The sequence below is a fragment of the Alosa sapidissima genome, chromosome 7 (assembly GCF_018492685.1).
Source record: "Alosa sapidissima isolate fAloSap1 chromosome 7, fAloSap1.pri, whole genome shotgun sequence".
Lineage (NCBI taxonomy): Eukaryota > Metazoa > Chordata > Actinopteri > Clupeiformes > Clupeidae > Alosa > Alosa sapidissima.
The window spans coordinates 34,107,737-34,123,715 of record NC_055963.1 but is presented as its reverse complement, the minus strand read 5'-3'; the positions used below and the strand labels follow the sequence as shown (position 1 = coordinate 34,123,715).

At 45.2% G+C, this 15,979-nt stretch overlaps 1 protein-coding gene across 3 annotated transcripts in view; it reads right to left on the bottom strand.

Annotated features, from left to right (window-relative positions):
• Positions 1 to 253: 253 nt before the first annotated feature.
• slc2a4rg (SLC2A4 regulator) overlaps positions 254 to 15,979 on the bottom strand; it is a 65,688-nt gene continuing 49,962 nt past the window's right edge. The window contains exons 3-9 of one of the 3 annotated variants that reach the window (XM_042097524.1): positions 15,616 to 15,716; positions 14,834 to 15,075; positions 11,620 to 11,720; positions 9,273 to 9,549; positions 8,281 to 8,385; positions 7,070 to 7,200; positions 254 to 6,887 (exon numbers count right to left, since the gene is read on the bottom strand). In XM_042097524.1, the coding sequence (XP_041953458.1) occupies positions 6,734 to 6,887; positions 7,070 to 7,200; positions 8,281 to 8,385; positions 9,273 to 9,549; positions 11,620 to 11,720; positions 14,834 to 15,075; positions 15,616 to 15,716 (1,111 nt within the window). In that variant the 3' untranslated portion in view covers positions 254 to 6,733. The remainder of the gene's footprint in view (positions 6,888 to 7,069; positions 7,201 to 8,280; positions 8,386 to 9,272; positions 9,550 to 11,619; positions 11,721 to 14,833; positions 15,076 to 15,615; positions 15,717 to 15,979) is intronic. The other 2 variants (XM_042097525.1, XM_042097526.1) reach the window with 2 other exon arrangements.

Sequence of the window (15,979 nt, the reverse complement as noted above, 5' to 3'; positions counted from 1 at the left end):
ATTTTAATGTTGCCAACATAAGGGACTAACGTTTCGATGTTCTGCCACGTCTTCGTCAGAGTCTACGTGGCAGAATGTCAAATCTATTTTATTATCTTTACTACAAATGATAAAATTCCTGCACTTCATAGGATGTAACTGCACTTGGAAGCATGTTACCTACATACCACTAGAGGGCGTACCAGTGCATATAAAACAGACAATTAGCAAAGCTGATGAAAGCTTAGCTGGAACTCAAGCAGTCAAAGACCCGTCCAGGGAGGCTGTGTGATCCACATTTATTGTCATCATCTCTCGTCACATTGTAGGCATCAGAACATTACATAACTGCAATCGCAAACACACGCTCACACGCCCATCGCTCAACCCTCCCACACTGTCCTTACACACTACAGTGAACGCTCTCAATTCACAAACAAGGTTCCTATCAGGCAACACAGTACAGAAGTGGACATGCAAAATAAGAAGAATGTCAACAAAAACCATCTCAGAAAAACAAAAATCAGTTAAAGCAGATGTGATGAAAAAAAATTGTTTAGCCAGGAACTATGAAAACAGGACAAAAATAGCCTTTCCAGAATGAGAGCAGGTTAAGAAAATAAGAGTGTTTTTTGATCACAGAGCTGATCAAAGAGTCACTGGAAGCATTCAAAACATTTTTGCTCTGTTGAGCTAACAGCAAAAAAAAACATACACTCTATTTTTTGTCTTTGACAAAGAGATAATCATCCAAATGAGGAGTGACAGACAGAAAGAAAGTAAGAAAGACAAGACTGGCAGAAAGAAAGAAAGAAAGAAAGAAAGAAAGAAAGAAAAAGAGAAATAAAGACATACACATTTCTACACATTTCTTGGGTCTTTAGCTTAATGCACTGGGTAAGGTCATGGATAGTGACACAGTGGAAGGGAGCAGAGACACACACAGTATAACCCAAAACATGGGTAGAACACACACACACACACACACACACACACACACTTAGTTGACAGAATACACACACACACACAAACACACACTGAGAATAACCCAAGACATAGACAGAATACACACACACACACACACTGAGAATAACACAAGACATGGACACACACACACACACACAAACAAACACTTAGTATCAACCAAGACATTGAGAGAGGACACACATATACTGTGTATAAACAAAGACATAGACAGAGGACACAACATAAAAGGGGGACAATGGCGTAGTTGCAGATCGGAATGTACACAACAATTTCTCTCGCCTAAAAACAATAAAATGAAAACCTCAAAAAAGAAAACAAGCAAAATAAATCTTAAAAGTCTGACATTTATTACATTTATTTTGCTTACTCATACACATACACACAGACACACAGAAACACACACACACACACACACACAACCAAACATTCATTCTAACTTAAATCAATATTTGGAGCAAAGGAGAAAAGGAGGAGAGAAAGACAGAGCGAAAGAAAAAGCAAGTCTTGAATTAATTCTGGAGTACACTGGAAGTGTGTTACTTCACTGAGAGAAATGCAAGAACACTGCTGTTGGTTAAAACTGCTGATAGTTTAACAGTAGAGAGGGAAGTCAGAACGGGCTAAGATGATCACCATAGGTGAGGCAAGAATTATACAAAAGAAACAAAACATAGAACAGGCATATCTTTTTGTAGATTTTACATTCAATGTTTGTTTTGTTTTGTTTTTTTTTTCCTTTAATCTCCCCTTTGCCATGTAACCCACAATATACAACATATATTTACATGTTTCTTCAACTATAGCTTTTCAATCATTAAAAAATTTAACAATTGTATCTCCTCAAAAACAAAAATGCTTCCATATCATATTACAAGATTATGACAAAAATGAAACTGAAACAGCTCTCAATGGTTTCCTTTGTATAGTGTCCAGGAAAACCCTGACATTGATGCACAGTATCCATAGAGTTGTGTCACTGCCTGACAACTCATTCTGACAGGAGTCTCTCTTTGTCAGACAAGAACCAGTGAACTTAAAAATATGACCTGTTTCCATTCTTTTTGTCATATTTATGCATGTTCTGTTTCTTTTAGTGCAATTCAAAACATAAGACTGGATAATAAGCTCTGCTTCTCAAAAATGTTTGAGGCTATGGACACACATTAGTCAGTTGCTAGACACAGCAACGAGTTCCTTTGATTGGCCAGAGGTGGGCCAGTAAGAATCTGACTGGCTTTAGTTTAGGGATGTAGGGTATAATTCTGGTCTGTCATTGGTTTATGTACGGTATTCCCAGCCCACACTAATAACATCTGTTCCTACCTTACATACATTGAAAATGTGCAAGACCGCTCATATGATACATTTTGAGAGAGAAATATTATTAGTTTGTCATCTATCTTCTCTCACTTATCAAGTTTTTAGATTCTTATCATGAATAGCCCAGACATTCGAAATCTGTGACCTCAATGAATTTGTTTGTGGGAAAAATAGGATGGGAACAAGCTCAGCTGCTATCTGCCACAAAGATGATTAGCTATTAGGACACTACATATTAAAAACTTCTGACCTCCCCCCTCACACAATAATTCAGAGCCAAAAATACCAAATAAAAACACAACATAAAATATTTAAGATAGCAATACACTATTAAAGTGTTGTACATTTTATCATAAAACATCAATAGGACCAGGTGGAAGCCATTTTACAACAAATCATTTGAATTAAAGATCTCAGGCTCTAGAATGTTTCACCAATGGCTGATCCTTCCAGAATATTTTCTCTCTGCAGTATTAGAGGAAATTGCTAAGCTAAGAATGACTGCTATTATGGCAAGCTAAGGCAAAGGTGACCAGGGCAGTATCTCCCAAAGGCACAGTATCTACAGTAAGACATAGATAGTGTGTGTGTGTGTGTGTGTGTATGTATGTGTGTGTGTGTGTGTGTGTGTGTGTGTGTGTGTGTGTGTGTGTGTGTGTGTGTGTGTGTGTGTGTGTCTGTGTGTGTGTGTGTGTGTGTGTGTTCAGAAATCCTAATCTCTTTTTCTATATCATCCACAACTTTACAATTGAGCAGGGCAGTGACACAACCTCAGGATACCGGCAGCCTGGATACCAACCAAACGGCCACTAAAGGGGTTTTACACTCAGACTGCTTATCTATGCTGAATAGGCCACACGAAGGAGTCACGACTGCTCAATGCCGTAAAGTACCGCCCACACACACACAGCTTATAGTTTAGCAGGGGTTGAGGGAATCATCCCAGTCCCTTGCCCTCTGTTCTGGCACCCCATGGCAGTTGTGAACCTGTGACCATAAACTCAACTCTCAACTTCAAAAACAAACAAAGAAAATGCTCTGATTATTAAAAAAAAAAAAAAAAAAAATACACGTCTTTGTGCAGTACAAGTTAGTGCAATTCGATTTCATGTGTTATATGTATGAATGCTTTGTTTTTCTTTTCCCTCGTGATGTTCTTCTCATTGGCACTTGAAGTGAATGTTTTATTTTTTTCTATTACGACCTTAAAGAGAACCTCACTCTGTCCAGTACAGACACTAAGCTCCCCTCTGAACTGAGGATCAGCACCGACCCAGACAAGGAAGAGAACCGCACCGATGGCCACCAGCTCACCAGTATAGACACTGGGTTTTGCTGTGAAAAAATAAATGATGCTGGACCTAGACAACAATGCTATATATCTGAAGGATAACTGTTGACACTTATTCAAGTGTACTCTTGAATAAGCAAATAGCTACTTAATGCACTTTTGAAAGACCCACTCCAGCCAAGATCTACTTGTGAACCTTTGTCCATGTCCATTAGGGGTTTGTTAACATGGGTGAAATACCTACGAAAGACATGGGTGAAATACCTACAGTAGTAAACACCATAGCTGAGTCTTTCTGGTTCAGATGGGCAGTACACTAGTGGATGTTTCAGAATAATAACTCGTGGCCTGACCTGCGGGGTGGAATTGTCCGAATCATTCCTGGAAAAATAGTTTTCCTGAGGACACATCGGCACATTTAGCTTTCCAAGATAAGCAAGCTAATGTGTCAGAGTTAACTATCTTACAACAGCTCAGCATTGTTAGCTATTTCAGGACATTGTCAACCCGATTTGGTAACCAGGCAGAGTTGTATGCATCCGGGGCGGAACAGTTAGCTCATGAAGGGATTTTTTTTTTTAAAAAAGCACTTATGAATATGTCTGTGTTAGGAACTAAAATGACATTACCAGGGTTAATTAATGGCTGGAGTGCATCTTTAATAAAGGTGTTTAGGGCTTATGGGCTTGGCCAATCACTAATACAGTAGTTATAAAAGGCCTTTGAATGCAAACTTGTTTAATTAATGATACCATAGTAAATGACAGGTGTGTTGATTTGAACCTGTCCATTTGCTGGCAGTAGAGTATGTATAAAGGGCTCTTGGATGTCTGGGCTGGATTTAGGCCAGTTAGTTCTCTTCCTGTAGGTTGTATAGTTGCCCTAGAGACCGCTCAAAGGAGGTGTGTGTCCATGCAAGAGGAGTCCAATAGCGCTGTACACACTTGTGAGCGAGCGAGATGACCCTTGCTATTGTGTGTGTGAGCCTGTGAACAGTCTTGTGTGAGTCACCATGCAGGGCGGGCACTCAAATCTGCACTCACTCAAAGGGAAAGCGCAGTGGACAAGAGAGGCCGAGAGGGAGGAGAGAGAGGAGAGAGAGAGAGAGGGAGAGAGAGAGGAACTGGCAGAGGCCAACATACAGCAGAGACTACATTCAAAGAGGTGTCTACAATCAAGACAGTATTTAAGGGAACGGTGATCTGTCGTTCCAAGCAAAAAAAAAAACTGTGAGTGTAAATGGTTCAATACAGAGGAAGCGTTTCACGGGAAGCAAATAATCCCTTCACAGGATAGGGTGACTAATGAGCACTATAATTCTCATGAAAATGCATTTGGCAACTGGAGGTTCCAAAAGACAGGTGTCTGCCCACTTTATTTTATGCTCCCAGTCTTTCACTGTGTGCACAACTACAATTCTGTTTTAATTCTTCGCCTTCTCTTTAGTCTTGAGCCCCTGTGCTTCGGTAGGCTTGTAGTTTGGCTATCCAAAAATGGACATTCCAAACTCTAGTCTGCAGTTCTTCTAATCTGAATTAGCATTTTCTGAAGAAGACAACATCCAAATAGCCAGAGAGCATCTGTCTGGAATCTACGCCTGCTTTGGCATGCATCCTATAAGGGAATCTTTGCTAATCATAGCTCTATCTGCAATGAGATGCTGAAGCATAATTGACTGTAGTAATACTGTAGATTGATAGATTTCTTTTTGTTTTTTTCTTAATACAAAACTACACGATTATCTAAAAAATACCAGAAACCTGTTTCATGTGAGACAGAAAATCCAAAAAAGCAGAGAAAAAGAGGAATCAAAGTGAGCAGACATTGGTCTATGCTAAAAGTGTCTTTATATAATCATCTTAAAAAGGATACTATTCTTTGTATGTGAAACTCCTGGGCCTGCTGCAAAATCCAATGTAGTTACAGCTAAAGAGGACACTCAAAACTGTCCGACTCAAGGAGCTCTGCCTATCTGTCTAAAACAAGGTGCATATTGATAAAGAGGTACATAGACAAACAAGAAAAAAAATATCCTTATATATATATACTCTATATATTTGTGTGTGTGCATCTGTTCAAACATGTAAGATTTTATTTGGTGCTTCTGATTGTAATGAGCATGTTTATTTCCTGGTTATGTTTGAGCAATCTGATAATGATGACCATGTCTTATTTGCTTCCCGGCAAACTGCAATGGATTCTAAGAAAGCCTCCTACTGACACTGTGTATCAGTGGTGGGGTTGTGCACTAGACAAAGATCACCGGTTTGGCTTTGGTTCTCCTGGGAGTCCATGATAAAAATGGTGACAGTTAGTGCAGCTGATCAGGAGGAATCCTCCGGAAGACGCCGATTCTCGGACAGATTTGGACCGGGTCAGTATTGGATCAGGACCAGATCTGTGCTAGACTCAGCACTAATCAGGGACTTGTGTCATCTTTGCAAAGATCAAATGAAGGTTGCGGAGATCAATGCATGAATAGTCCGATAACAAAAACATAGCTTACTTGTTTTTTTTCTGACCAGTAAAGACTGCCATGTTTATAGAATGCTACACAAGAATGATAAAAAAAAGACAACTGGAAATCTTCAACCTCGGTCTTCAAATGAAAACAGACCAAAATAAAAGTCATAGAAAAAAAACAATAAACAAGTATCTTAAACTGCTGAATCAGGATTTGTGTGTTACATATTTCTTCCTTTGCTGTTTCTTTTCAATTCCTTTTCGAAAGGTGAAATAAAAACAAATTCAGCTTAAGTCCACCAACAACACTATCAATAATGCAAAATATGCCAGTTCTTTGTTTTGTCAAAAAACTCTTTTAAAAAAAGAAAACATTTTTGAGCATTTTTTTTTTTCTATGTATGAAGTAGATAAAATTTGATTTTCAGTGTTCTGCTGGTTGAGGGTGTTTAGAGCGTTGGAGCTCCCTCTGGTGGTGTGGAGGAAGGGAAAAAAAGTAGTCAGTCCCAGAGTTAGGGCCCTCACCTCAGCAGTGTGTCCAGCCCCTGCTGATGGGGAAAGGCTGCGGAGAGGGGAACCAGAACCGGACCCAAGGACTGGGACTGGGCTGGACCGGGTTGGACTGCAGAAGCATCGGTCAGGCTCAGGCTCAGGCTCCAGCTCTCACGTAGGGGTGGCGTCTCTTACCAGGGCTCAGTCGATGAAGCGCTGGCAGGCTTTCTTCCAGCGGCAGGCCGTGCACCACAGGTCTCTCTTCTCCATGCCGTACACCTTGCGGCACTTCTTGGCCTCGCCGCGGGGCTTCCTGGGGTGGGTTGTCAAGAACCATGAGTGAGCAGGAGGACACCTGATTGGACCACGGGATGACAACTGGCTGAAAACATAAACACGGAAACTAGAATCTCTCTCTCTCTCTCTCTCTCTCTCTCTCTTTCGCTCTCTCTCTCCCTCGCTCTCTCTTTCTCTCACACTCTCTCTCTCCACACACACACAAGCAGTCGCACACACGCACACGCACTCTTCCTGTACCTGGTGCCAGAGGCCGGTTTGGGGGTGGGGGTGGGGGTGGTGGGGTGGGCCTTGTTGTTGAGGGTGGTGTGAGCGGCGGTCAGCTGCCTCTTCTCTCCGATGCTGACAGTGCGGATGTGACTCATCGGGCCCTGCAGGGGAGAGGGGGAGGAGAGAGAGAGAGAGACCAGGTCAGAGGTCAAAGGGTAAAGGTGACTCGGCCATGCATGGCGGCCAAACCGCTAACGGGGTAGAGAGGAGTTCAAACTCTGTTCATACTTCCTGACACATTTTTGGCAGCTACACCTCAGACTCTGAGAGCAGAAGAGACTCTCGCAACTGCACGCTCGCTTGACTGTTCAGTAACACTATGCTGAGCGCGCTTCCAGAGTGCCGGTGAATCTGGGGCTTCTGTACCACACAGCAGAGGAGGAGAAACACACACGCACGCACAAGCACACACACACACACACACACACACACACACACACACACACACACACATACTCACAAACACGCACACACAGCGTTCTGCAGCTGACAGGTTCACCCAAAAGCTAGCGAGCAGAAGTAGAGAGGAGGAAACAGGAAGTCATGCAAAAGCAAAAAGCAACAATGTGAGAAGCACAAGCACAAAGCAGGAGACTCTAGAACCCACAGCAACGGCTCTGTTCCATGGCACTGTTCCAGAGCACTGCCTACAGATGAACTTTAGTACTGCAGAACTTTAGAATTTTAGTAGTAAAAGACAATTCATGTAAACAGTGCAAGCTGGTATATTAATATGTCTGCCGCATATTAGACAAATAACACTGTTATTTAGAAAATTATAGTGAAGCCTCATGGCATGATTATAGGAAAGAGAGAGAGAGTGATAGAGAGAGTGAGTTATATGTGATAAGCAGAGGAAAAGTTTATGATATGGAAAACCTAAGGGGGGGGGGGGGTGTTGAAAAGAACATAGTGCAGTATGGAGAGGAGCAATATGCAGTAAGGACAAGGTGAGTATGGGAGGCATAGAATAGTATGTAGAGTAGAGCAGTATGCAGAGTATTTAGTATTGAGTAGATGCATATACAGTATGGAATAGATGAGTATGCAGAGTATTTAGTATTGAGTAGATGCATATACAGTATGGAATAGATGAGTATGCAGTATGGAGTAGAGGGGTGAGGCTGTTAAGAGGAGTTCTGGTGATGGTGAAGGTGATGGTGATTGGCCAGGCTGCTCACCGGTAAGCCTTTAAAAATGACAGGGGGAGACTGCCAGGACACACTGATCCCATTCTCGCTCTCAATCGTCTCGGAAGAAATGGGAATGTTGACAGGGGCAGTGGCCTGGAAAAACACAGGTGCGCGTAGGTGAGTCACTCAGGCAGAGGAGTGCTGGACTGGCAGCAGAGGAAAGAGCCTGGTTTCAGAATTCTGTCCTAGAATTTTGCCTCGGAATTCTGGCTTGGAATTCTGCCTTGGAATTACTGCACTGTCTCTGCCTAAAAGAATGTTGCTCTATCTTCTCCAACTGCCCAAAGTTACACAATGAGAGAGAAGCAGCCTCCACAAACACACACTGCCCTCTCCCTCTCCACACACAGATACAGATACACACACACACACACACACACACACACACACACACCTATGTATATAACCACTCTCATTCCCCCCACACACATAATCACTCTCACCCACCGCATACACATATACACATAACCACCCCCCCCCCCCCCCCCACACACACACACACACACACAGATACATACACACACACACACATTCACATGCATTCACCCACACAAGTTCAGTGCAGCGGCTGGACTTGCAGATCAACACAGATTGCACAGGGGTTTCCATAGAAACTGATTCCAGGCGCATATAAAATGACCCCCGCACACACACTCACACACTTATATATCTGATGACTCAGAGGGGGGGTGGGCTAATCAACATGCTAGTCTCCCTGTGCATGTGGGCACACATTGTTGGCCTATGACATGAAGACAGCTATAAAATAAGACCACCTACACGGTCAGCTGTCAGAGAAAACTCCAGCTTCACGGTGACTCATCAGGAGTGGGACAAAGACACGGAGCAACACAAACCACACACACACACAGAGGTGGCACCACACATCTGATGCGGTCAGCCATGGTCACATGGCACCACTTTGAGTTTATACTGTAAGACACAATCCCCTAGACTGCCCTGGAAGGTCATTGTTGTACCTGGTAGGCGTGGTCAGTGCGGATGTGGCAGAGTGCGGAGGGAGCCGATTGGCTGAGGGGTGTGTGGAAGGCCTGGTGGTGGTGGGCGGAGTCGCAGCGTGGCAGAAGCAGCAGGTCAGAGGTCACTGGTGGGGGGAAGATGGGGGGTGGGCCGGCCGTGGTGGGGGAGGTGGGTGTCAGGCTGGACAGCCCCTCCGACAGTGTGTCCATGTTAACCTCGATCTCCGTGTAGTAGAAGTCTTCCTCGCCGTCGCTGTAGTCTGAGTCACTGTTCCGCCTGACCGGGGGGGTGTGGAGAGAGAGAGAGAGAGAGAGAGAGAGAAAGAGAGAGGAAGAAGAATGATTTTAATTGTGTAATTATTGCCAATTGCAAACAATTCCCAGTTATTGCAGTGCACACTTATTGTTAGCGTATGTTCGATATTACTCACATTGAGGCAAAAAGAGTAAAATAATGCTTTTATACTGGTCTGCAAGCAATCCAGAGCATCAGAACAGATGAGGAATCACAGTGCCCTAAATGCCTTCAGTGAACCTTTTAATTCCAGTCTATTAGTGTAAACTAGACAGACCGTCCCTGGACACAATGTTGTCTTTGTGGATTGGAGGCCACATTTCCAGTCCATCTCACATCCGACCACAAGAGGGCGCTGTGAGGTACCCAGCTGGGCCCTGGCTCTCTCCAGTCTCTGTGTGTGTCAGAGTGGTGCACCAACAGGAGCGTCTGTCTCTGTGCCTGCGCCTGCGTCGCTCATCCAAATGTTTGGTAGCACTTTATTTGGACAGTCTGCCCATGGAGATGTTACTGGTGGTTTGTTGACATTCACGGCCTGTCTTTCCAACTGTTAATTCAACGTCATTTTAACCAACCCCAGCCCCTAAGCCTAGCCCCTAACCCTACCCTACCCTTAACCATGACTTGTAGTGAACAGAGTTTCAACAGTTACATAATCTGTGTGTGTGTAAATAGACTGCAGGGGACCAGCCACATAAAATGTGATCTAGCGTTTTTTATGCGCTTGTCTCTGCCCCTTCACCGCCCAGTCCTGCCCGCTTAGAGAGGGCTGCCTAGTCCTGCCCGCCTAGAGAGAGCTGCCTAGTCCTGCCTGCTTAGAGAGTGCTGCCCAGTCCTGCCCGCTGGAACGGCTCCACGTGCCTCACAAACGGCTCAGGGAAGGACGACAGCGTTACGTCACATCTGTAGGCTTCGCACTTCAACCAATGCCAATCAATGTGCACATCCCAGGTGCAGGATAAGGATAAATCTAATCGATGTAATATGTCAGTCTTCTCAGGTCTTCATAAGGTTCTTACCAACTTTGCTTGTTGTCAGGCCAATCAGATAACAGAACAAGCAGAAACTTGTGTTTTTTGACTACTTAAGTGCCAGTGCAACAGCATTTTATTGCTGAGGTGTGCAGAATCTGGGTTCTCAGGATATAATTGGCTCAGCTCTCCCCCACAGCATATCATACCTAATCATGTTGTGTCTCAAATTGGAGGGAGTTAGAGTTTCAAGCGGTGTTTTTAATTATCACTAATTATTGCTATGTATTTACAGCGTGTTTGAAGTTGGTCCCCCCTAGCTCCCTAAAGGGGCTTGCCTCCCCAGCTTGCCTGCTCCCATTTGCGCTGGCTTGATCAGCTCTGCAAGACTTCACTAACGAGCCACACCCTCATCAATGAGAACACAGTATACTCCAGAAGCCAGAGCCAAGCCTCAGTCTGGAGTCTGGACAGAGCACTCATCTGTGGCCAAGACAACAGAACCGGGCCAGCAGACTTGACAGGACCGGGTCAGATCAGAACAAATGAGGCAAGAGACCCGATGAGAAAACGGCTCAAACAGAACGTCACATCATCCATGATCACACAACCAAACACAACAACTAACAGCAACACAATAACAGAACTGGACCCAATGAAAAAATAGCAATTTGATTGGACAGAAAAGAGCAGCTGATGAGCATCTCCTCAAAGCACAGACTAGGACAGATTAGGTCATTACAGAACACAGCCCTCTGGTGGACAGAGTGGAACAGGTGGACGCAGCATGACACAGAGACCAGTGACCATCAGCATTCCGGTTAATACAACAGGACTGAAGGGAAAATAGTGGCAAGATGGGAAAAACAGGACAAGACAGGGCCGTAGAGAACACAGCGTAGACATGGACAGAAGTGACCGATAATCAGACAAACACAGACAGATGGAATAGGACAAGAGGAGACGGGAATAGTGTTCTGTACAAATGATCTCAAATATTCCTATAAAATAACTGAAACGGACAGACAATCAGTTGACCAGACAGTGTGTCCTGATTGGACAGGACAGACGGATGACCTACCCCAGGTGGACAGTGCGAATGTGCCTTTGGATCCCTGAGGACGTGCTGAGGACCTTTTCACAGTTCTTCCACAAACACTTGAACATCACCTTCATGGAATTCTGCACAGACACACACACACACACACACACAGAGGTGAGGGGATACAGTGATAGAGTGTGTCACCACAGCCGACACAACAACAGAAGGGAGTGAGTGAGTGTGTGAGTGAATGAGCGTGTGAGTGTGTGAGTGAATGAGTGTGTGAGTGAATGAGTGAGTGAAAATGAGAAAAGATTAGGCGAATCTGAGCGAAACTGAGATTGCTGGGGGTCCACTCCACTCCACTCCGGTGTCGGCACAAGGTAACAGCACAGGGTCAATCCATTAACACAGCTCCTATCTCTCTCTCTCTCTCTCTTTTCTATCTCTCTCTCTCTCTCTCTCTCTCTCTCTCTTTTCTCTCTCTCTCTCTCTCTCTCTCTCTCTCTCTCTCTCTCTCTCTTTTCTCTCTCTCTCTGTATCTCTTTTTGCCTCTCTCCTCCAGTGTGTGCAATATGCTGTCAGCAGCTGCCCGCACCTTTGTCATACCCTGCTGCAGCCACACATTTCACACACGCCACACACAGACATACACACACACACACATGTGCACATATCCAACCACAGGTGTACACACACACACACTTACACAAATGTACACACACATTTGAACCCCACTCAATCACAATGGCAGATAAGATCTCATTATGATGGGGAAAGCTTTAAATGTGTCACCATGGTGCAAAGCTTTGCTTCGTGTTTCTGTTTCATTTCTTTTTCTATTCTCTTCTTTTTTTTTATTACAGCACCGGTTTCACACAAGCCCAGACCAGCAGTGTGTGTGTGTGTGTGTGTGTGTGTGGGTGTGTGGGTGTGTGCTGGCATCGTCTTTCACCGGCGTGACAAAAGAAGGGCGGGAAAAAAATCATGAGAGATAAAGATGAAAAATAGGCTGATCACAGCTGGTGAAATTAACCCTCTCACTCCTCCTCCTACTCCTCGATGTCTCTCTCTCTCTCTTTCTCTCTCTCTCTCCCTCTCTCCACATTCGTCATAGCCATCTTTGCTAATCATTTCTTGTCCCATGATAATTATCCAATAACGTGGTCTGAATGTTGGACTGCAGACTTCCACAAACTCATCCAGATCTCCATGGCTAGTATCTCTGCTAGATTTGCTCCAGGCTTCCTGTGGTGTGTCTTCCCCCTGCATGCCTAGCCAAACCCAGCCATAGGCCTCGCTACAGCTGCTAGAGACTCCGGCTGCGGCTGGGACTGCGGCTTTATCTGGGTAACCTTAACGGGACTACAGTATGTGTAGAATTCCAGTTGTCTTGGATGCACCATGACATCTGCTTGCTATGATGACATTCTTCCACTGATTTGCACATGTGAGATTCAGCACCTCTTGAGTGCTATTTCGAGTGAGTGCTATTCTAAGCTAGCTGGCTAGCATGCTAATTTTCTACTTTTGGGTGTCAGTTTTAATTTTTTTTTTAACTAAAACTTGTACGCACTGTAGAATGTTTAAAGGTCCTACATATAGTCCCTATATATATATTTAAGTCTAAGTGAGCAGTGGAGGCAATGAGAGGGGATTCTTCTGTAACATCCACACCAACCTACACCAGTATATTGTATCCAAACACCAGCAGCTTCACAGCTCGGCTTCTACTTCAGTCAGCCTTTCATTTCTGGAGGGGGCCAGATTGGACACTGATACCTCCTGATTGTGGCTAGTCAGGGAATTATTCCTCTCTGGGAGATGTGGTGGTGGTTTCCCCGCGGCTCTGGCTCATCAGCCTGACCACAAGAGTCCACGGAGAGAGGAGAGGGAGCCTCAGTGGATGGGTTTGGCAGCTCCACGTGAGGATCTACTCAGTATCTAGTCTGTGTTGTCACACACCTTTTCTGGATCTTTCACCTAGAGCTACAGACTTTTTCTGGATCTGTGACCTAGAGCTACAGACAACAGGTAGCCTGGACTATACAATTCCAAACAGTAGAGAGGAGATTTATATTCATAGCAACATTATGTTTCCTGTCAAACCTGGAATACCTAAATTACGCATAATCCATCTCAAACTAAATCTCTATCTGTTTTGGATTATAATACATCTTTATATGTATTTACTTTAACAATTGAATTTCTTCGTCTGGGTTTAATTAAGTGAGCCAAAGTGCTTATGACTTTGATTCATATCTGTAAGATTTTCTGGCTTACCCACACCAGTGCTCCAACACTGGGCACAGGCTCTGTCACCACCCACCCCTCTCTTCCACCTCTCTCCCTTCACAAGGTGAAAAGAGAGAGAAACAGAGAGAGAAAGAGAGAGAGAGAGAGAGAGGGAGGGAGAGAGAAAGAGAGAGAGTTGGGGGACCTTTTGCCTTCCTTGATATTGAAACCACATTTACATCTTGGACCAATTCCACAGCCTTTCCCCCGACTCACCAGACTAAAGAAAAGCAGAGGAGGAGAACGATGAGGAAAAAAGAGGAGTGGGACAAGAAAGGAAAGAAAAAAAGAGAGAGAGAGAGAGAGAGAGAGAAAAAGAGAGAGAACAACACTCCATCACGTTGTGGAAGGCAAGAGGGTGACAGGGCCTGGCTGTCCTGGGGCCACACCAGTCAGGGGCCCTTAAATCAGCATGTGTGAATGCTTCTCTTCACGGCACACACACACACACACACAGCTCCAACACCCAACACACACACACACCCCACTCCTCATCTCCACACACACACACACACACACACACACACACACACACAGACCGAAAGAGCATGGGGCCCCTGTCCAGAGACTGACAGCTTGCTCCAACACAGATGCTTGATGATTCACTCTCCCCCACATCTCCCTCCCTGCACTTTCTGTGGCTTACTGATTGATCTGCTGAATTTCCCTTGCCGTTGTCTGTGATTATTTAAGCTAATCGGTTTGACTCATTCAGTTAAGTGTGTGTGGAGGAGGGATAGTGATGTGGTGATCATACCAAAGTTAGTTTCCTATAAAGTAAACCTTAAATTGTGTCAAACTGTTGCATATTGCATATTGCAGTGCAGTACTATACTAACAACCTGTGTTGCAAGGCGGCTCACCTTGCTTTTCTGGGGGTCCTCAAACATGAAGCGTGTGTGTGTGTGTGTGTGTGTGTGTGTATGTGTGCGTGTGGCGAGTATCGGCTCAGGCTCACCTTGCGTTTCCGGGGGATGGGGTCCTCGAACATGAAGTGCGGGCTGTCGTGTTCTTCACCGGCATCGTCGCCCTGCGCAGACAGCAGGAAGCCCTTCCCGGCGTCGTTGGAGAGAGGTGGCGAGGGTGTGGATGGCACCGACTGGTCACTGGTGTCCCAGCTCCAGTTGCCGCTGGTGGAGCTGCTGTAGCTCGCCGACAGGCTCTCCTTCCACCCCCTGCTGGACAGCTCCGGTACTGCAGCTGCAGAGGAGCAGGGTCAGAGGTCAAACATATACCACACCAAGGCACTCCTCCATGGCTGACCTTAGCAACCTGACCCCTATGACCTTTGGGCTTATTTTGGGGAGTTTAAGGAGGGGCACCCCTCCACACACACACACACTAACACACACACACACACACACACACTGAAGGGGTTAAGTCATCGCCGTGTTCACCCTGTTCACAGGATTGAAAAGGAAAACACATGCGCCTGTGTTGTTGAGTAGGGTGGGGTGGGGTGGGGTGGGGCATCTCCCCTCTCTGCTCTAGTGACTACAGCTCTACTAACAATATGAAGTCAGAGCAACACATAGTCACAGAAACCACACATAACAGACAGGTTAGAAAATATGTGTGTGTGTGGGGGGGGTGGGGGTGGCTGTATGCATGTGTGTGTGTGTGTGTGTGTGGGGGGGGGGGGGTTGTATGCATGTGTGTGTGTGTGTGTGTGGGGGGGTGGGTGGTTGTATGCATGTGTGTGTGTGTGGGGGGGGTTGCCCTGTGTGCGTGTGTGCTTACCTGGGGCTGCTGAGGGGGGGTTGAGCACCAGGGGACTGGTGGACAGACTGGTGAGGACGGTGGCAGCCATCACCTCCTTATCAGCATGGCCTGAGGGGTTCCTACGAGACGGAGAGAGAGAGAGAGAGAGAGAGAGAAAGAGGGAGAGGATGGGAACTCAGATTAGTATCTCCAGGAATCAAATCTAATTTAAACTTGGCAGCCAATTGCAAAATGAAGGGGAGCACTCTGACAGTCTGCACTGAGAGGTGTCTTGCATGGGCCCCACGAGAGACAGTGTGCACGCCAGACTTAGACACAGGTGGGAAATACTCATGTGTGTCTATGTATGTACACACAGTCATACACACACACACACACACTG